Here is a 22,945-nt window from a genome sequence, read left to right as displayed (position 1 = left end):
AGCAGGTTACGTGGGGGGTTTTGGAACCCATTCTACCAATGAGGAAAATTAACTTCGAAAAGGGCAAGTGACTTGCCCAAAGCCTCACTCCTGGTTAAGTGGCAGCCCAGGACTAGGAATATTCTTTGTTCCTGAGACCGCGGGAGACGGACAAACAGGCACCCTTCATGAAGACACAGAGTCTCCTCGACAAACAGGAGACCCCCAATAAAAGGGCAGAAGGCCAGAAACACATCTCCTGGATTGATTTTCCTGAAGCTCAACCCTGGGGAGGGGGTGGGCAGCTCTGAGCTGGCAGGTGAGAGAGAGGAGAAGTGTGGAGCTGACCGGGAAGCAGAGGGGGGAAGCGGTGGGGGGGGGGGCTCAAATTCAGGAGCCCCCTCCTTGCCTCCCAGTCTGACGGAGAGCTAATTTCCCTCCTCCTTCACCGCCCCCCTCCCTGGTTGGGGGAACAGTCACCACCCCAAGGCAGAGAGGGGAGCTCCCAAGGGAGGCAGTCGCCTTGCAAGAAATGATTGTCCAAGTGTCAACAACCTGCTGCTTCCCAGAGCCTCGGGGTCAGAGGCCAGGACAGAGCACAATGGCTTTCTCGAGCTGAAGGGTCCAGGGAGAGGGGCCTCTGGGGGGTCTCCGGAATGCAGAGGCTCTGAATCCAGGCACTGGGGTCTCCTGTCTTGCCCTTTTATATCCTTCCTCCCTCTGCAAATCCCAGACACCACTAGCCTTAGAAACAGGAGACCAAGAAAGGAAGGGGATTAGGAACGGCCTCCATACCCATGCATACACACAAAGGTTTATTCTACTAGGCATGGTGAGCAAATCACTCGTCATCCCCCACAAAACAAGTTTACCCTAAAGCAGGAGAGACAAGGGTGAGAAGAATATTCAGTGTGAGTATCTCTTCCTGCCTCCAAGCCTTCCCCGCCCACTGCCCCCGTCAGGGTATGGCCGGCACCTGCTGTTCTTGCACGCTGTGAGGGCACGCCTCTGTCGCCTCTGTCGCAGTCCTGCTCTTGTCTGCAAGCTCCCGGCAGGCAGGCGAGGCACGCTACCTTTGGATGCTGGCACCGATGTCCCTGGTTGGTGTTCAAACCACAGCTAATGAATGAGGAAGGGACGACAGAGTCCAGGGAGCCTCCTCCTTCTCAGACTCTCCCCACATTAGAGGTTATGGATCAGGGATGGCGTGTATGTGGGATCTTTCTCACTGACCCAGTTGGATCATGTTCCATCGAAAAACCTACAAGACCGCGCCTCCTGGTTTCCACCCACCATGTGACACTGAATCCTTAATTACTGAATGGACCAAAGCTGCCTCCCTCATTATTTTCTCCATAAATCAAAATGTACCAGTGAAACCTTGGTCTGTGAGCATAATTCATTCCGGAAACACGCTTGTAATCCAAAGCACTCGTATATCAAAGGGAATTTCAAGAACCGGTGGCTCAGTTGTGATCATGTGACGTTCGGCCTCACGTACTAGTTGTACTGCAAGGCATCCCTCGTTTATCAAATTAAAATTTATTAGAAATGTTTGCTCGTCCTGTGGAACATACTCACAGAACAAGTCACCCGCAATCCAAGGCTGGCTGTATTAGAATAGTAGGGGGCTTGATTCCACACAGCACTCCCTGTTCGTGCAGGGGAGGGCATGGCAGGTGCAACAGAAGAAGCCAAGGGAAGGAAAGTGTGTGGATGAGCTGGGATGGGCGGTGGTGTGGAAGGCACAAACTGGGGCACCTGAGGGGCACCCCAAAGCCAGAGACCCCGAGGGCATCGAGAGATGTCACAATTATAACAATGCCTGAAATATAAATTGCGTTTCTCACCAGTATCTTCCAAAAAGATCATTCTGGTCTTTACATCCACCTCTGAGGTACACAGGGCAAGTATATAGGGCTCTCATTTTTCAGAAAAGGAACCCGAGCCTTGCAAAAGTTGACTTCTCTAAGGACATAGAGCCGGGAAATGAAGAGTCAAAAAAATTTGAATTCAGACAAGGATAGATTCCCCTCTCCTACTTCTCACCAGGAAGCTCCCTTACCAAGCTGACCACACAACAAATAAAAGCGTGAGCACCTGTTTTGACACAGCACACGGGCGGGGACTCAGGATGCCTCAGACGTCACCTCTAACACGCAGAGCAGCAAAATGACCAAGTCCACGTACAGGTGACCAAAAGGAGGAAACTCTTTCCCCTGCTTAGATAGGGCAAGGGTGTGGCAGAGAAGGACACAGTCTTAGTCTGCTCTGGCAGCTATAACAAAACACCATGACAGGGGGGCTTAAACGACAGAAATTTATCCTCACAGTCCTGGAGGCTGAAAGTCTGAGATCACGGTAGCATTGTGGCTGGGTGCTTGGTGAGGCCCTCCTCTTCCTGGCTTACAGACGGCCACCTTCTCCGGCTGTGTCCTCTCAAGGTGGAAAGACAGGGAGCCCCAGTCTCTTCCAAAGGCCCCACCTCCAAATACCATGGCACTGGAGATCAGGGCTTCAAACCATGACTTGGAAATATCCAGTCCATACCAGACACGACTGGGCTGACAAGAAATATGCCAGGAGGACAAGGTACATGAGCATGTGGGAGTGAGGGTGAGGTATCTGGAAAAACAGCAGGAGAGTGTGTGGCTCACCGCAGGGGATGGCGGAACGGGAGGCCCAGCGCTCTCATCGGGAGGCACTTTCTACGCCACAAAATGCAGTCTGACCTTACCCCATCCAGAAGTTCTCAGCCCTGGCTATACACGTTAATCTCCTGAAGGCTGGAAGACACATCCGTGTTGGGGCCCCATGCTGAAGCTTCTGATTCAACAGATTTGGGGTATGAGTCCTCGCTTGGTATATATTTTTTAAAAACGCTTCTCCAAACGATTGTCATGTGTAGCTGGGGGAAGACGGCAAGGATCTTTTGAGGAAAAGGCTGAGAGGCAACATTGGGTATGCATTTTATTTTGTTGTTGTTTTTTTAACAGTGCTTCTTTTTAATGCTTTTATTTATTTATTTGGTGGAAGTGGGGGGGAGACTGTGCATGAGGGAGGGAGGGGCAGAGAGAGAATCCCAAGCAGGCTCCACACTGTCGGTGCGGAGACCAACATGGGGCTCAATCTTACAAACCCTGAGATCATGACCTGAGCCGAAATCAAGGGTTGGATGCTTTAACCCAGGCACCCTGGGTATGCATTTTAGATGCCAGAGCATCCTCACTTAGGATGCAGCGTATGAGGCCGAGTACCCAACCCGGCCTGGATCCTCCAACGTGGCACCCACCCCTCCACTGTCACCTGGGCCTGAGACAACGGGGTACGGCATGCCAGCAACCTGGGGTCTCAAATGACAAACCTGTCACCGGGGGTCCTTTCCCAGAGTCAGCTGCCTGCAGACCAACAAGCTGTGGCCCATGCAACTTTGAGGCTGAGCCGTAACTAGAAGAAACGCTGTGTTTGGGGCCACAGCGATCAAAGGAATCCAAGATGCTACAATCACCACCTAACACCACACAGCGCGTGTCATGTTCAATCACCTCCTATTGTTAGTGCCTCTTTCAACAGTTGTAGGTCCCTCCCTGGCGGTTAGCTTTCTGAAGGCAGGACTCGGGCCTGATTTTTTAATGTGCCAAAATTTACAGAGTGCTTGGAACAGCACAGCTGGTAGGCAGAAGGAGATCTGAGGGACTGCAGAGCATCGGATTGCCAAGCAGGGCCGTATGGGACAGAATCTCCTATTTTGGAGATTTCCAGAGAAGGGCGGAGAGTATTATTTTTCAGAGATGGCAGAGTTGTGAGTATCCTGGGGGACAGGAGGATTGGACCAAGACCAGGATTCCGGGGTTCTGCCCCCCAATGTCTCTCACTTGCTGTGTGATACTAGACAAATCACTGAAGCTCTCTGAGGCTCAGGACCGACCTCCGCAAGGCCCCTCGCTCTAGTGCTGAGGTCTAGGCGTCTACAGATGTTTGAATCCTAGACCTCAAAATGGCCTCTCCCAAAATGAACACATCCCAACACAGGGCCTAGTGTACATGGAAATGCTCTGCTCCTGCAAGGTGGGGGATGGGGCACCAGGATGCACTGCTGGACGGGGCCAAGTCCTCTCTCTGAGTAGAAGCCAGACTTGCCTCTTCCTGGCATCCAGGAACCTAAGATGGGGAGCCCAGAAGCATTCTAGAAGGAGAATCCAAGCTAGGCAGGTTGACGAGGGCAGGGGCCAACACCCCGCCTTCTGGACCACCTCTCTGGAGATAGGGATCCCAAGTCAATTCAGAATAGAAAAACACCTGGTGCTCATTCATTTGTCAAAAACCTCAAGTGTGTTTCCCAGAGGAGAGAAGTCAGAGCGACTCCAGGGCCCAAGGGGGCAGCTTTCAGATGCAAAGTCTCCCCCTTTTCAATTCCTGTAACTAAAATGAATATGGAAAAGATAATTACCTTTAAAACATACTTAATACTTGAACACATTATCTCTACCTGCAGAAAAAGAATGTTATCTGATGGGATCTTCCCCATAAGCTTAATCAAATTGCTATCTTAAAACTCTCTGGAGTCCTGTGAAACAGTAATAGAAAATCCAAGGCAGAGGCTGGAAGCACTTTATATTTGTTTGGTTGAGGGGAATGTGTATCCCCTCTGACAATGAGCACTTAGAGACAAAGTCATTTCCAATCTGTAATGGATCTTCTCCTAGTGGGGGCAGGGAACATTTTGTCTGACCCAAACCTGCAATCCCGCTGCTAAGTAACTTTTCCTAATGTTCACAGGAGGAAATTCCAACAGAATAGCCTTTTTCCTAATACCTGTCCGGGGCCCTGCTCCTGTAGGACATCTTCCCTAGTTGGCCCTGGGACACTTAACATATGGAGATGCTTAACTTGCTACTTGACTCTGGGTTTTAACTTGGCAAATAAATCGATGCCTCTATTTTCCTTGGTCTGCCCAGGCCGTGGGCGGTGCCATTCATTAAGTGAGCAGAGGAGGTAAATCACCTGCCCAGATCCTGCCCAGGGCGAGTGGCCATTTGCAAGGCTGGAGAAAACCAAAGGGAAACACAGCTTTTAAGAAGAACAAATGTGAGGACTGGCTATGTTCCCAGCATCTCAAGCTGTGGCCTGGAATGGTCAGGCACACAGCTGCTGCAAACGTGCCTGGCCAGCCCAGTTTATCTTGCTGACAGAAGGAGCGATAGGTAAGAGGTGACAATTCTCTGCTTCTCTGTTAGTCACTACTGCCTGTGGTCCCTGGAAGGTCCTTCAGATGTGGGGCCTGGCCCCCAACCAAACCATGGAAGGCAAAAGGGGTGTCCTGGTGCACAAGCAAGGCCCATCGCGACTTAGGGGAAAAATGAATGGGCGTAGGGGAGAGTACTAGGAGACCGCTAAAATGATCACCACAACACAGGTCTGTTGGCAGGCAAGTAATAGATTAAAAAGCACCCTGCCGTGCATCCTATCGCCCTGTTTTTGTTTAAAACAAAAAGATGGGGGTGTTTTTGTTTACATGTATTTTCTAATTTCCCCACACTGAGCACATATTACTTATATGATTCTTTTCTTAAAACAGGCTCCCTGGGTCCACATCAATCATGACCTGCCCTGGGCAAGAGTACCTCCTCCCTGGTAAGGTAAAGACTAGCTGTTCTAGAAATCTACCCAGAAGGCAGCTCCCTGGTGTCCCAGACGGCCGATGTCAGATTCACATCCTTCTTCCAGGGAGGGTCTGGACCAGATTCTCTCCTCCTACCTGCCCAATTCTGAAGATGGAAGAATGGGGAAGGGAGGAGGTTCCTCTGAGGCCAGGAGGGCTGAGGCCCCTTGGCACCTTCTGTTAACACAGGGACTGTCTGAATGGTCACTGCGATGCACACTGCTACCAATCTAGAAAGCCCTGTGATGCAGCAGGTAGAGGGGACCGGGCTGAGTCTGTGCAAACCCACAACATACCTGAAGAGTCCCTTTTTGTTTTAGTTGACACATAACTCACAAACCCTAAAGTACTACCTTTTAAAATAAAAACTTCAATGGTTCTGAATGTATTTGCAAAGCTGTACAGCCATCTCCAACACTATCAATTCCAGAACATCTTCATCACCCAAAAAGAAACTCCATAGCCATGAGATGGCATTCCCAACCATGGCAACCGTGGGCAGCTACTAATCTGCTCTGTCTCTACAGATTGGTACTGATTTGCATCTTTTGAACCCTTTGCATAAATGGAGTCATACAACATACAGCCTCTGTGCCTGGCTTATTTCACGTTGGTTTCCACACTCATGCACGTTACATAGAGCATGTTACTAGCACTCCATTCCTTTTCATGGCTGAATGATACTCCACGGCAAGGCTACACCACACTGTGTGTGGCTATCGGTTGAGGGACCTCTGGGTCGTCTCTGTTTTTTGGTCACTGTGAATAATGCTGCTGTGAATGTTCATGTACACGTTTTTGCATGCATGTATGTTTTCAATTGTCTTGGGCTGGAAGCTGTTTCTTAAAAATAAATTTGTTATGAGGTCTCTCCCTCACATTAAAGAGACAAGGAAGAAAAGACAGAGCATACAGGATATTTAAAGGATGGTTTATTTATTTATTAGAGAGAGAGAGAGAGAGAGAGAGAGAAAGTGTGTGCACAAGCGGGGAAGGGGCAGAGAGCGAGAGGGACAGAGGATCTGAACTGGGCCCTGCACTGTCAGCACAGAGCCCGACGCAGAGCTCAAACTCCTGATCCATGAGATCATGACCTGAGCCAAAGTCGGATGTTTAACCGACTGAGCCACCAGGTACCCCTTTAAAGCATGGTTTTTTAAAAAATCTGAGATTTCCAGCAACTCGGGTTGCCATTATCTGATAGCAGCCTGTCCTTGTCGCTGCCCAGTCTCACTCATACTGCAAGTCCTCTGTGTGTCCACCCCCAGCCACCAGAGTCCCTTCCTCACCCACGGGCTTCCCCAGCCCAGTCCATCCCCTCAGGAGAAATCTGTGCTATAGAGCATATAAAATATTTAAGCTGTTTTCTAAATATATATATTATTTACCCTACAGTCTATAAAATATTTACATTGTTTGTCCTTCCCACCCCCAAATAGCTGCATTATTTACAGTACAATCAGGAAAACACTAGCCCTTGTTTTCTGATCCGCACATTTCCCCCATTCCACTGTGTCACCAGATGTGTGCAGTCACGAGAGGCAAGAGTGAGTCTTCCTGCCCAAGTCATGGAGCAGGCCCTGGGGGTGTGGGACATAACGGGTCCAAAACCAGACAGTTAGAACCATAGTCCCGCCTGTCACCCGTGCAGGATCAGGAGGCATGCACCTCAGAATTTCTAGGGGGGTGGTTTTAGATGCCAAGCTCGTGCCCCACTGCTGTTGGCATCACGCTGCTCCCAGAATCTCCCATTTATCCCCGGCCTCAGTCACCCCTCTGGATGTGACGACAGTTGTCACTTAGGTGTAATGAAAATCTCTCTTGCTACCTACTTCCTCTGTCAAGGCCCTTGGTGAAGAAGACAGCAGTTGTGAACTGAGATGGGAAACCGAGGCACCTGCCAGTGTGGCTGAGACGCTCATGTCCTACTTCTCTCTTAAATTCCATTTACTCAGACACACAGCCTTTTAAGAAGTCCTCCTTTTTAAAGGTGCTTTTTTCTTACTTACAACGTGACCTGAGTTGGGTTTTTTGTTTGTTTGTTTTCAAATTTATTTATTTCTTTGAGAGAGAGAGCGCACGAGGAGGGGAAGGGGAGAGACAGAGAGAGGGAGACAGAAACCCAAGCAGGTTCTGCGCTGTCAGCACGGAGCCCTACGCAGGGCTCAATCTCACGAACCATCATGAGATCATGACCTGAACCGAGATCAAGAGTCGGACACTTAACCGGCTGAGCCACCCAGGCGCCCCTGGATCTTAGTTTTTAGATGTTTATAAATGATACATGCCTATAAATAATAATTATTATTCAGAAACAGATGAAGCAGGAAGTAAAACCTTCTTTGCTCTGTAACCCAATTCTCTAAAGACACTGCTAAATAGACAGAGCCTTACACAGTCTTCCAGGATGGCCGCTACGCTCGGTAGTAAATGGCATCACACTACACAACCTGTTTTCTCTATGCAGCTTCTATCACACAAAACATCACAGGCATCCTTCCACGTCAGGTCCCATAATTAAGAGACTCCTTACCTTTGGACACTTAGGTTATTCTCAATGCTCTGTAATTACATATGATGTTGTAATCAGCATCCCTAAGGGAAGCTCAAAAATTGATCTTTAGTACGTTGGAGGCCAAAGCTGGGGATGAAACAAATACTGTGGGTCTCTGAGCATGTGCTGCACGGTCCCAGGGCTTGGCTGGCCCGGGCGAGAGGCAACCTGGCTCAGCAGGACACCCCTCCTTCACTCACACACCCCCGGTGAAATATCAAGGGTGTAAAATCAACTCTCATCTCCTGATCGTTTAACTCAGGAGAGCTTTCCCCTTCCTCTCCTCCTCCTCCTCCTCCTCCCCCTCCCCCACCTCCACTACCTCTACTTACCCTGCTTCTGTTTTGAATCTCTAAAATAATGTGACAAGTTAATGATGGTACAATTATCTAAATGTTTAACAGACATGTTATCTAAGTGAGTCGGATTGAGATTCCATCCCGCTGACAATAAACATCAATGGTGGAGCAGAAAGCGATAGGCAAATTATAGCAAACCCTGCAATTTCAATGCTATTAAATTTGGAGGAATAACAGCCTTGAGGCCTGTAAACTCTGAATAAAATAGGCCCTTGTGTTTGTCCAACTATTAAATCAAAATGCTACCAACATCCTAGAAAAAACAAGGCGATTTATGGCTTTTCAAGTTTCAGTTACACATTGGTTTTTATTAACTCCTTTCGGTCATCGGGCAGCGGTGGTGTCAGGAGGGAGACGGGAGAGCAGTCACAGAGGAAAGGGTGGGGCCCGGGAGAGGAGTCCCAAGGGATCAAGGAGAAACATGAGGGACCAAGAATGGGAACGCAGACAGCGGAGGGGGACTGGAGTCGGAGCGGGGGGCTGAGGCTGAACGTGGGGACTCAACACGGAGTGGGACGGAGCTGCTCTGAACGGTGGGACTACAGGAGTGCCAGAAGCCCATCAGACTCCCCTCCAGGGCCCCTTGACTTGAATCCTACCCCTTCTGCTGCACGGGACATACTATTTCAACCTCCTGAGCCTGGGCTCCTCATCTGTGATGCAGGCAGTGAGCCTGCCTGCTGGTCCTGCTGTGATGATGATACACTAGGTTAGACCGTCCACAACAACAAGCAGAGGTGCTGGGCGCAGTCCAAGCTCTAAGCAGCGGTCCTCAAATACCAAATGCTCTCATCCCCCTTTAAATTTCTGGAATCATTTTTAAAAGGCAAAAGAGCTTTGGGGGACCTAGGTGGCTCAGTCGGGTGAGCATCCGACTCCTGGTTTCGGCTCAGGTCACGATCTCACAGTCTGTGGGTTCAAGACCCAAGCTCAGCCTGCTTGGGATTCCCTCTCTCCCCCGCTCTCTGCCCCTCTCCCACTCATGCTCTCTCGCTTGCTCTCTTAAGTAAAAATAAAATTTAAAAATGAATAAAAACCAGTAAAAGGCAAAAGAGCCTCATCTTTAATCCCTTTTTCAGACACAGCATACACTTAAATTTTTATTGAGTAAGATTCTAAAAAAATGAAAGAAATCCATGTCTTCTGGTGAGGGACAGAACCTGTAGACATCTAAAACTCATCATAGTGAGAAGCCACCACTGAAGGCGTGTGCAACTTTCCAGGCACCAGGCTCAACCCGTTACATGTAGTATTTTACTCAGTCCTTACAACAGCCATGTATTACTTACTCATAGCTTACAAACGTAAAAACTAAGGTTGAGAAAAATGGCTATCAAGGGCAATGTCTTAGGCTGTGCTTGGAACCACAGGATCCCCCAAACAGCAATTTTTCTTGCCCAATTCACACACCCAATATTTGAGAGAGGAAGAAAAACAAACCAATGTGTCCCGTGTCACAAAGCAAGTCTGTGACAGAGTCAGGACAGGAACTCAGTTCCCATCTTGTAACTCATCGTCACTTCCATATAGTACGCTACTACCCTCAACACGACAATGACAGTCACCATCATTCTGTGACAGTGGGAGGTAGGTGAAGGCAGGGACCCTATGAGTCCCACTGGCTGCTGTATCCCTGTGCCAGGGGCCGGCATAAATATCTGGCACAAAGCACACACTCAAGATGTGTATCTACTGAATGCATGAGCTTCAACCTTTTCCAACCCAGATGTGCCCTTGGGTGAACTTTCCTTCCCAACCCTGAGACAACCAAATACCACCAACCCCCTTCAAGTACTGTTCACGGATGGGCAGAGTGTGGAGGATTCCGAGGCCGGTGAAATTATTCCGTACGATGCAATCCTGGTAGGTTCACGTTGCCATACATTTGTCCAAACCCATGGGTCACGCAACAGCTAGAATGAACTCTGATGTAAACTGTAGGCCTTGGGTGCTCACCCAAGCATGTCAGCGTAAGGGTCACGGGTTCTAACAAAGATCCCACTCTGGCAGGGAACGCTGATAGTGAGAGAGGCTGTACATATGTGGGGGCAGAAGGCACATGGGAACTCTCGGTACTTTCCACTGAGTTTTGCTGGAAACCTAAAATTGCTCTAAAATATAAAGTTTATTAGGGCGTCTGGGTGGCTCAGTTTGTGTCCGACTCTTGGCTTCAGCCGAGGTCATGACCTCACAGTTCGTGGGTTCAAGACCCATGTCGGTCTCTGTGCTGACAGCGTGGAGCCAGCTTGGGATTCTCTATCTCCTTTTTTCTCTGTCCCTCCCCTGCTTGCTCTTTCTGTCTCTCTCAAAATAAATAAACCTTAATATATATATTCATCTTTAATATATTATTAAAAATATACTTCTAAAATTAATAAAAAATATAACTTATATTTATTAATTTTCTTATAAAGCATCAGGGTCCCACCAGAAAGTGGCCAGAGGGGCCCAAGAACCACTAGGGTAAAGGATGGCTTATCTGGACCAGCAGGCGACAGCTGAGTTCTCCTTCCCTATACTCCACGGCAAGAAACTCCAACAAAGCCGAGAGCCCTGTGCTTGGAAAATAAAACTATATTAGGCATCAAACATGCCTTTATAGTAACAGCATGAAATGAGGTCAAGAGTAAGTCTATGCTGGTGCACCGACTGTACAAACAGCAGCATATGACTCTCCCTCTCAAAGTGCCTGTGACGTTCCGTGGCCATTCCCGAGCCTGGGCTTTCTCATGTTCAATTCCTTGGCACACCACGTGAAATGCTATACAGATCACCCCTGATATTTATAAAAGTCAAATGCTATTATGCTTTCAATGGGGAGGTCGGGCCAACTTGCATGGAATCCATGTGTTCCTCCGATGACCTCCTGCCCCGTCCTTCCCCGTTGCCCTCCAGCTCAGGCAGAGGGGTTTGAGGCTCACTCTGCCTTTTTGTGCACGTAAAGTTTTAGGTAGATGAAGTCGTTTGCCCTCATGGGGCCCTTCTCCCGCCGCCCCCTCCCCCACCAAGGCCGGGACCTGGCGTGCCGGCTGCCCTTAGGAGGAGGAGCCAGATCGGTTGCTGGTTTTCCGACTGCTGTGGGACAGGAGCCAGCACCCCTGACGCGGCTCCTCAGTGCCCAGCGCTGCCCCCGTGCCAGATCTGGGGCAGGAGAGGGGCAAGGCGGGCAGCCATCCTGAGGGACGGAATGTGGCTGCTCGCCCTTTTAAATCCTCTGCCCCGCCTGCTACCCCAGCCGTCCCCTGCATGCTCACTCACTGCAGAATGTCCTCCAGATAAGGACTTCATTTTCTGCTCTGAAGTTCAGAGCCAGACACTGTCCCTGTACCTTTTTCCAAGCACCATTAACATATGAGGAATCAGAAAGGGGCCAGTGTAAGCAGGTAGCTTACAACACGGAGGTGGGGGTGCAGCTCGAAGGGGAGCGGACGGTCCTTCGAAGGGGAGCGGACGGTCACCCAGCTGGAGTGTGCGTGCGTGTGTCCTCACTGCCTCCTCCCTCCAGAGCTACCGCAAGATGCCTCCTAACTCCTTCACAATGACAAGGACAGGACTCTGGGGCAGGGCTCTCTCTCCAGCACCTGCTCTCTCTACTTTCAGGAGACAGCAGATCCCTTGGCATGGCTGCTCTCAGCCAACAGGTAGGTTAGCGGTTTCTAGACCGCAGGACCCTCTTGCAGCCAATGCCAAGACAATGAGAACCAGCATGTCAACATTTGCATCTGCCCCAGTGGCTTCCTCAGTGACCCAGGAATGTGGAAACGGAGCAACTTTTTCTAGGCCAGCAAAAGAAAGCCCTTATTTTGTAGTCAGAGTAAAGAGAAGTTTGGAGTGGAAGAACTCGTGGGTTCTAATTCTAGTTGGGCTTCTTTGTTCGTAACTGACCCTCTTTTACAAATATGGGCTTCTGAACCCTGATTTCATAGGCTGCTGAACAGGCAGAGTTGACTGCTGGTCTGTACATGAGGTTCGATGTCCAGCCCCATTGGGAGAGGGAAAGACAGCCCTGAAACATGGGCTTCAAGGTGCAGAAGCCCAGGCACACATTCTAGCTGCGCCCTGGACTGGTCTTCCTTAATCTTTCTGGGTCTCAGTTTTCTCTAGCGAAGAATAGGTAAGAAAAAAGCATAGGTATCGGGACTGCTGTGAACACTTAATAAAAGTAGAACTCCAAAATATCCAATAGAGTAGAGCTATTTTATTATCTGCACACAAAGCAAATGGATTTTATTGGTTCATGTACTTCACAACACTGTAATCTTCAGGGAAAATAGGGGCCAAGTTTTGTTCACCATCAGGCATTGGGTCCATAAAGCTGCCTGCACATAGTAGGCACTTTACAGCTTAAGGAATAAGTCAATGAAGGAATGATGAGACCAACCAGCTTCATAGTCTCCTCTGGTTTGCAGCAAACTCAAGTCACTAACCAAGCAGACCTGGTGGGGCACATTGGGGGCTGATGAGAGAGCTGAATGTGTTTGGGGCAAGTGTAGAGGTCTAGTTCAACCCAATGTCCTGGGCCTCCAAGGCATCCCTTAAACTTCCTAGCCCCAGAATTCCCAATCTTGGCAATGACTTTAGCCATCTTGTGTCTGTCTCGTTTCCTCACCAAGGAACTGGGAGGGCCTAAGGTGGGATGACACAGAAAGTCCTACTTGAAGAAGGCAAGGATCCAGAATTCCCAGGCTCCTGATGGTAACAGACATAGGCCAGAAGACTAGCAAGAGATTCAAGGTTCTTGAGCCTTCAAGGGTACCAACCAAGGAGGCCTCCTCCAAAACGTGGCAGGGCATGCTCCTGGTGCTCCTGGAGGGTCAAGTATCTGCTTGGTGCTATCCCCAGCTCGGCACTTGTCTGGCCTAGACTTCGGTGTCATCTGTTTAGATACTGGTAAGCAGCGGTTCCCCTGGGAAGCTCTGAGCATTCACCCGGTACCACGGCCGTAACTAAGGCCTACCGAATCTGCTCTGTGGGACTGTTCAACATAGAGAACTCCATTCTGCCCTCGCCTCTCCCAACTGCACTTAGCTCCAGTGGCTGTTGGCTCTCTGGGTACACTGGAAGTGTCCTCCTGGCCAGAAGACAAGCCTGCACGAGCCCGGAAGATCCCACCTCCACCCCGGGAAGGCAGTTATATGCTGCTGCTATTCCTCCACCGCCACTGCCACCAACACGGCCCATCCCTTCTCACCCACCCAGTGTGGGGAACAGGTGCCCTCTGAGGCCTCTGATGAAGATCCTGATGATGCGGTGACCATAACCAGTACCACCATTTCCTGAGACCTTCTCTATGCAAGGCCTGTGCTGAGTGCTTTGCATGGATTATCAAATCCCCACCATACCCTGTATACGACAGACACCATCATTGCCCTTGTGTTATGAAGGAAGAAACTGAAGTTTACAGAAGTTAAGCAACTTGTCCAAGATCATAAAACTAGGTCGTGATGGACGGCGCGAGGATTGGAATCTAAACAGTCTGACACCAGATCCCAAGTTCTGGGGGTCACTATGCCTAGAATACTCTGAACTTCAGACTCTTGGCTTCAAGCCCTAAAGGGGCACCTTCTTCCCTGAAGTCTGTAAGACAAACCCAAGTCACGCTATCAGCGCCCAAACTTGCCTCATGAGTAAAAGTCCTCGAAGAGGTCATCCTTTCCACTTCCCCAAGCAGCCACGGACATCCAGTCCACCTTTCCTGTTCCTTGGGTTCTCACAGTCTCTCTGGCCTGACCTCCACAGATAGGCCCTGGCCCAGTCTTGCTCAGGGCATAGCCAGGCGGCTGCCCTGAGTTCCCCACATACGAATGAAAAGGCTGAAAGTTCCTATAGGTCACCCCCAAGGCCTCTCACTGAGACCACTTCCTTCCCACGCAGGGCATGCTCCGACCATCTCAACCCCGTCGCCTTCAGCTCAGCAGCCAAGGTACCTCCCCTGCCCTCTAATTAATGCTACCCGATCCCGTCTGTTGCCCCCAGGCCTGTTCAGGTCCCAAATGGGGATGTACAGTGGCTTGAACAACATTATGATTTGTAAAACCCACTCCTAATTAGTTTGACTTTGAATAAAGAGGGTAATTATTTTTAAATTTATTAACTGCTGCCTGGCCGGAGAAGTTTCCAGATCAAATGACACGGAGAAGCTATTTCTGTTCAGTGATGCAGCAATTTATATTACTGATCGGTCATTAAAACCTCTGGCACAAAACCACTTGTGTTTCCTGAGCCAAGATAGTGTCCGTGTGTCAAATTTCAAACCCAGAGTATAAATTAAGCCATTAATGGTATTTATCAGTTTATCTGGACTTAAAGAACTCCTTACTAATTTAAGACATTCCCGATATAGAAGCTATGCGGTGCGCTGGGTGCACACGGACGTGTCTACATGCATGTGTGTGTGCGTGTTTCCTCACTTTTTATTTTACCGAACAGTTAAAAAAAAAAAATCTGACGTGTAAATGAAGAACAGGCATCTCGGGGAGGCGCGTAGCTGTTAATTCCTCGCCGTTCTGCAACCCAAACATTTTGGAAGCAGCAGTGTTTTGCAATATGTATTTGTCATAATATAAAAGGTGTAAAGTGATCTCTGTTTATCTCCTCAAAGTCTTCGCTGTACCAAAACAGAAAACCAAAGTCTGACAACAAAGCCCGAGCCCAGCCCAACCGTAAGCAGGCCTCCCAGAGCACCAGCTTGAGCCCACCAAGATGTCAGGGCAAGGGATGTAGGAGAAGTCACACACACCCAGGAGAGAAGCCAGGGTAAGTGGGGTCAAAAGGGTGGAATGGGAAAATGCCATTCATTTGGCTACAATGGAATGAAAACTACTTTCTACAAAATTCATTTTTCAGTTTCAAGCCCCCACCCCACCCCACAAAGACACCATGATCACCCATCTGATGCATTACTACAGGTTAGCTGTCAGTCCCCAACATGGCGGCCCTGGGCATGGCACTCCTAGAAGCGATTCTTTTCAGGGAAGTTCTATCCCATCCCAGGAGGGAGAGAGGGGGAATCAGGGTGTTGAGGATTCTTAGTTAAATGGGTCACAGGGATCCAAAAGAGCTCTGCCCAGACAGGGCCCTGAGCAAAATGATCTCTGAACAGGCACTCCCTAACTGTGCGGCCACCCACTCGTGGACAACAGTTAAGTCACTGTGGAGGCAGCTGGGGGGCAGTAGAAAGAGCAGTGGAGTTGGAGTTGGGTCAAGTGCCAGCTCTCCACTTCCTAGCAGGTGGCTTCTAGGCCTCCACTTTCTCATCTATCAACTGGGTATGAGACAGAAACGGATTTTATCAACTAAGGTATCAGAAACACAAAGCAGCAATGCCATGGTTTTCCTTCTCCCCAGGGTCTCCGCGGCTCCTCTCCCTCTTCAGAACTCTCTCTGCTCTCCTGGTGGCTCTCCAATGGCACCTGGCACCGCAGTCAGCTGCTCTCAATCCAGCAACTTCAGTGTTACTGTCAGTGTTCCTTATACTTAGGCCTCTCTCTACTTCGTGGGCCCCCTTTCTTACAACAGAAATGGAAGACAGATTTCAAGCGGTGTTCCTTCAGGGATTCTGAGGGGAGGCCAGGGAGCTACCTGGGTTCCGCAGGCAACACAACTATAAATGAGCTCCGCCAGGTGTCAGAAGAGTCACCTCCTTGCCAAAGGATAAGGCAGCCCAGCCCGCCAGCCTGCACCAGCAAGTGTCCCAGTGCTCCCAGCCAACCGGGGGAGCTGGCCCACAGCTCACGCCCAGGCGCAGAGGGAGCCTTTCAGGAAGCACCCACCTTCATCTGTCATCCCTCATTTGGATTCATTTTCCCATTTCTCACCCCTTTCAAGAGCTCCACTGACTCAACCTGGAGAAAAAGTGGAAGTGAGGCTGGATGGGCCGGGCCCGCCTCTGCCATAGGAAGGATCACACTATTTTCCTTTTGCGGGGGAGGTGACCTCTAGGGAAGAAAGGATGAGGAACAAGTCAAGGTCAACCACCTCCCAGAGAGCGGAGTCAGAGCCCCGTCCCAGGCTTCAGACTCAAACTCCAGGCTCTTTCCAACCACTGAAACAAATATCCTTTTCTGGAAGGTGTTGGCCACTTTCAAACCCTCACTCACTTAATTTAATAAATCCTAGAAAAGCATTGGACCTAAGATGGCTCCCAACTTTCAAAGCCACATCAACCCAGATTCTAAAAAACTAGGTTGAAATGGCATTCACGCCACTGAATTGTATGCTTAAATATGATTATTAAATGGCAAATTCTATGTGATAGATATTTTGTCACGATTCTAAAAATGGTGTAATATACCAAAAATCATTAAACTGTATACTTTTAACAGGTGACCTGTATGGTATGTGAATTATATCTCCATAAAATGGGTTGAAAAAAAATAGAAATCATGTCTGTAATGATCACTGCTGTATCCGCAGTGGGTGCCAGGCACACACAAGGTGCTCAGTAAGTGCATGAGGCCTGTTTGCAAATAACCTCCCCCATCTGCTCACCCCTCAGGGACTCAGCCACCTCCTCTGATCCCAGCTGAGAGGTGGCTTGCTCCCTGCTGCTGATTTAATCTGTGTGGACAGATTAAGCTATTTGGGAAAGCTGGCTCACCACTCAGTCTCCACAGGCCCCAGATCAGAATTCTCAGAGCGAGATTCTCCACTTCATGTGGTCCAGCATTAAGAAGCTGGCTGGGACCTGGGGACACCTGGGTCTTCCCCTGGCTTTCAAGATAACCAGGTCTGGAACCCTGGTCAAAGTCACCTGGCCAAGTCACCTTCTCCATAACCAAGCCAGGGAGATGCTCACCTAGAAAGCACTCTTCTAGTCGTCACGGGCCAGGGCGGAACAGACCGAGACTGTGTTTTCCACTCAGGAAAGGCAGATTTTGTGAGATCACAGGACGAGGAAATATTGCTGAAAGTAATGGTACCAGCAGCAGACCAGGAAAGACTTCTTTCTTCCATGCTAGTCCCCTGCGGTAGCTTGGCAGTCAGTCTCCCAAGATGACTGCCATACAACACTCAGTATGTGTTTGGCACTACCCCTAGAGAAGGGGAGTCGAGTCTCCCACCCCTTCAGTCTGGGGCCGCTTTGACCAATAAAACATGGCAGAAGCGATGCTAGACGTCTCTAGCCCGGCTTTTAACAGAGCTGACAGCTTATGTTTCCAGACTCCTGAGGCCCTGAGCTGTCATGTGAGAAGTCCAGGCCACTCTGCTATAGAGGAAGGCCACATGGCAGAGCACTGAGAGTCACAGACGTGAGCGAGGAAGCCATCCCAGATGTCCAGCCCCATCGAGCCCTCAGATGACCCCAGACCCAGACAGCGCCTGACTGCAATCTCGTGAGAGACCCCAAGTGAAAACCACCCAACTGAGCCCAGTCAACTCACAGAGCCGTCAGAGATCATAACACTTTGTTGCTTTAATCTAGTGTTGGAGTAGTTCACTACAGCAACCACCATGGTCAATTCCCAACACAGGAGCCAGAGTGCATTTTTAAACACATAAATCAAGTCATGCCACTCTCCCACTCAAAACCCTCCAAGGGACCATTATTTCCTTTTTTCTATAAATGTCTATGCACATACATTTGTGTGTGGTGCATGTAGGGTGCCATGATTTACTGAGGTATCATTTATATATTTCATATAACACATAATTCACGCATTTCAACTATATGGTTTGGGGAGCCCTCTGGCTCAGTCGGTAGAGCAACTCTTGAGCTCGGGGTTGTAAGTTCAAGCTCCACGTTGGGTACAGAAATTACTTAAAAATAAAAATCTTCAAATAAATATAAAAATAAACTGCATTTTGATACTTTTTAATACATTCCAAATTGTGCCACCACCATCACCATCAATTTTAGAACAATGACATCACTCCAAAAGGAAACACCATACCCATTAGCAGTCATTCCCCAGGTCTCCTCAACTCACCCAAGCCTCTGGCACCTGCTAATTTATTTTCTGCCTATAGATTTGCCCATTCTAGCTGTTTCCTATCAATGAAACCACACTACACGCAGCCTTCTGTGACTGGCTCCTGTCACTGAGCATCACGTTTGTGAGGTTCATCTATGTTGCAGAGTGTGATCAGTACCCCATCCCTTTTTAGAGCCAAATAATACTCCATTCTGCACATAAACGACATTTTGTCTATCCATCCATCCGTGGACACTGGGTTATCTCTACCTTTTGGCTATTACGAATAATGCATCTATAAAGTCACGTGCAAGTTTTTGTGAGGACATAGGTTTTCAGGTGTCTTGATAGACACCTCGGAGTAGAACTGCTACGTAAATGGTAACTCTGTATTTAACTTTTGGAGGAAGCGCCAGACGGCTGTCCAGTGCGGCTGCATCATTTCACCTGCTGACCAGTACTGTATAAGGGTTCTGATTTCTCCATGTCCTCGCCAACGCTGCCTACTGCCTACATTTTGTACCGCAGCCACATCCTGCTAAGTATAAAAAACTACTTCGTTGTCACTTCGATTTGTATTTCCCTTACAATGGCCTAATGGCACCAAGCATCTTTTCATGCGCTCATGGACTGTTTGTCTGTTTTTGGAGAAATGTCCATGCTGATCTTCTGCCCGTTATTTGTATTTTTATTATTGAGTTGTAAGTGGACTTTATATTTTCTAACTGTAAGTCCCTCATGAGGTATGTGATTTGCAAATGTTTTATCTCCCTCCAGTGGACTTTTAGCATGTGCAGAATAAAATCTAAATTCCTTACTAGGGTTGAGAGACCCACCTGATTTATGACCTCCTGTGCCAACCCTCTCTGCACCTCACCCCCTGCCACCTCTCCCCTGCCCCCTGCTCCTCATGCTGGTCCTCGAGCTGGTCAGGTTTGGCCCAGCCTCAGGGCTTCGGCAAGCACCTGTTCCCTCTGAGTGGCTCACTCCCTCACATCAGGACTCTGCTCAGATGTCACCTTCTCAGAGAAGACAAGCTATTTAATATAAAATACCACTTTTCTCCTATCACACTCTTTCCCTTATCCTGCTTTATTTTCTTACTAACACTTATTATCATCTGACATTATATCATATACTTATTTGCCTAAACTGTCTCCCTATTAGAATCTCAGTGCCACGAGGGGACAGGAATGCTACCTGTCTTGGATGTTACTATACCTTATATTCAACAAGCATGCCAGGCACCTGGTGGGAAATCAATAAATATTTACTACATTTTAAATACATTTATTTACCCCTATTTAACAAATGCTTACTATGAGCCAAACACTCTGCAAAGCACTTCAAATAAAGTATTTTACTTCATCCCCACGACAATACTCTGCTGTGGAGGTAGGTACTATCATGACTCCACTTTTTTAACAGATGAGATGACCACAGTAAGAGAGTTTAAATAATGGACTCATCAGGGCACCTGGGTGGCTCAGTTGGTTGAGCGTCTGACTTCAGGCTCAGGTCATGATCTCACAGTTTGTGAGTTCGAGCCTCATAGTGGGGTCTGTGCTGACAGCATGGAGCCTGGAGCCTGCTTCAAGTTCTGTGTCTCCCTCTCTCTCTGCCCCTGCCCTGCTCATGCACAGTCTGCCTCTCCCTCTCTCTCTGTGAAAAATAAATATGCATGAAAAAAAACCTCAAATAACGAATCCATGATCTCACAGACAGGAAGGTCAGAGCCAAGGAGAAACCCAGGCTGTCCAAGCTGCAACACTCCTGGGCCCCACTGTTAACTTGGCAAGTCACTGACCCTCCTTTGAGCCGCAGGGTCCTCATCCATGACACGGGAGTAGCCTCCTGCTTTACAGAGTTACGGAAAGACGGGCCAGGTGAGGTCAAGTACAGCACTGAGCTACAGCAAAGAAGACGGAGTACGGCGGTGGTGAGGGGCACTGATGCCAAGCAATCAGTGCTCTGACAACAAATACAGTGACATCGCCGGCTAAATGGTTCGAACGCGTCATATGTACACACTGCTTTCTTTTAGACAATGACTCGACTCACAGATGGCAGACCGGCCCCCTGTGGCCACTGAGGGTTTCAGAGGTATACAGATGGAGTGCGAGAGGTTTCCAGAACGTTCACCAAGGGAAGGGGATGCTAGGTAGCATCACGGACCTTCTAAGACTTCAACAAGAATGTGCTACAGGGCTCTGTGAAGACGGGACGTCAGTGGCCTGTTAGACGCAGAGACGGTGGGCCTCATCCAGGGCTGCTGTTCTTACAGGGCAAGGTCACACTTGGACATTCCTGCCATCCAGCCCCACACACGGGAGTAGCTGACTGTGGCACAAGCCATCCCCCCCCACAGCTCCCCAGGACAGGAATGGAGGTCACATGTGCTGAAAGAGGGTGTCGCCAAGTCCCTTGGTATCCGTGTGCTGGCACATTGGAGGAGCTGCAGGATGGGAAGCTGTCAACTCACCAGTATGGGTCTGCCTGTGGGTCTCCAGGGCATCCTCCTTCGAAAACTGGGCTCCGCACTGGTCACAGACAAAGGCTTTGGCACCCGCTGGAAGAAAGGGGAGACGTTACCATGAGAGTGATATTCCACTTGTGGGGAAGGGGTCCTGGGTCAGAATCGTGCAGAAAGACACTAGGGAAGGTGGCTGGACACCTGTGGAGATCAAGGCAGGGACAGGGCTTGGCCCTGGCAGCCAGCCCAGCCCCTCCTCCAGGTTGTGACCAAACCCCCAACTGAGCTCCAGATGTCGCCATCCAGGGGTCTCCCAGAGAGAAGAGGGAACAAAATCAGAATAACCAACACAAGCAGAGATGGGGTCCAGATGACATGCCCCAAGAAGCAGGCAGATTCTGGCGGGGGCTGACTCCAAGTGAGGAACAGAGAGGGCTAAAGAATATAAGGGAGGGGGGGGGCGTCTGGGTGGCTTAGTCAGTTAAGCGTCTGACTCTTGATTTCGGCTCAGGTCATGATCTCATAGTTTGTGAGTTCGAGCCCCGCGTTTAGCTGAGCTAAACAGGATAGACCCTGCTTGACATTCTCTCTCTCTCTCTCTCTGCCCCTTCCCCCCCTCTCAGAAATAAATAAACATTAAAAAAAAAAAAGAATACGAGGGGAAATGGGCCCCCTTGCTTAGGTTACACCTTATGGGAAGGTAGGAAATGCTGACGTACCTCTACTTGGATAGCCCCTAACTCAGTATGTCCCAAACTAGACTGTCTGTCCCAACCACCCCCTGCACCTGACCACTCAAAAATCCCTGAACGACTCCCCTGTGTCTTCAGGATAAAATGTAACCTCCTCACCAAGACACACAAAGCACTTCCTGATGTGCTCATCTTCCCTGCTTCATCTCTCTCCCCCTCCCTCACTCTCGCTCCCTGGTCTCCGGTCCACTCGGCCAGTCTGGTTCCTGGAGGAGCCAGGCTCTCCCTCACTGACAGGCCTCACCCATCCTCCCGCTCCTCCTGTGTCTGACCTTCTGGTCACTCACTCCCACCCCAGTTTAGCACCAAGTATATGCACCAGCGTCCATAACCTCTGCCCCCGCGTCCTGATGACGTAGCCCCTCCTTACGCTCCGGCAGCACCCTGTATGTTCCAGATCGACGGCTCACCATGCGCTCTTCTAAATGCCTGTGGACCCGTCCCTGTCTCCTGCCACACTCTAAGCTTCCCAAGGGAGGGACTGTGTCACTCCACACACAGCCGTATCTTCCTGACACCCAGGGGGGGACCCTATTACTGGACATATTTGTGGAATAAACAAAATCAATTCAGTGCGATTCAAACTGATCGACTTTTGTAGAACTATTATTTTTACGAGGCTCAGAGAGACAAGGCCACAGGATCAAGACAAACAGGATTTTTTCCCAGTCGCTAACGGTCTTCAAGGCTCTCATATGTTATTCAGCCACAGGGCACCTGCCACAACCCTAGGCAGCTTTCATTCGAAGTATCTTCGAGGGGCGCCTGGGTGGCTCGGTCAGTTAAGCGTCTGACTTCGGCTCAGGCCGTGACCTCGCGGTTCATGAGTGTGAGCTCCGTGTCGAGCTCTGTGCTGACAGCTCGGAGCCTAGAGCCTGCTTGGGATTCTGTATCTCCCTCTCTCTCTGCCCCTCCCCTGCTCCTGCTCTCCCTCTGTCTCTCAAAAATAAATAAATATTGAAAAGGGGGGACGTGTATCTATCCCCCCTTAAAAAATACCTTCCAGGTGCATCTCTTCCGACACGTACTGTCACTGCCCCTACCCAGGCCCTTGCCAGGTGGTGCCCAGAACACTGGTAGACTCAATGGCTGCCCCACCACCAGATGTCCTCTGATTCACCCCACAGATACCGTGCCTTAAAAGGCTACTTGTTTCCTTCATACTCGTTGCCCGAGAAGTTCTACGGGGCTCAAAATTTACACTGATTCTGAATTCCTCCACGTCACTTCGAGGCCCGAGCGGTTAGCCACC

General features: G+C 49.4%; 1 protein-coding gene across 5 annotated transcripts in view; it reads right to left on the bottom strand.

Moving 5' to 3' along the window:
* Nucleotides 1-22,945, bottom strand: part of ZBTB16 (zinc finger and BTB domain containing 16) — a 188,597-nt gene that overhangs the window by 37,821 nt on the left and 127,831 nt on the right. For all 5 annotated transcript variants that reach the window (XM_042907251.1, XM_042907249.1, XM_042907248.1 and 2 more), the window contains one exon: nt 20,951-21,037. In XM_042907251.1, the coding sequence (XP_042763185.1) occupies nt 20,951-21,037 (87 nt within the window). The remainder of the gene's footprint in view (nt 1-20,950; nt 21,038-22,945) is intronic.

This window comes from Panthera leo, chromosome D1 (genome assembly GCF_018350215.1).
Source record: "Panthera leo isolate Ple1 chromosome D1, P.leo_Ple1_pat1.1, whole genome shotgun sequence".
Lineage (NCBI taxonomy): Eukaryota > Metazoa > Chordata > Mammalia > Carnivora > Felidae > Panthera > Panthera leo.
This window is presented reverse-complemented; position numbering and strand designations above follow the sequence as displayed.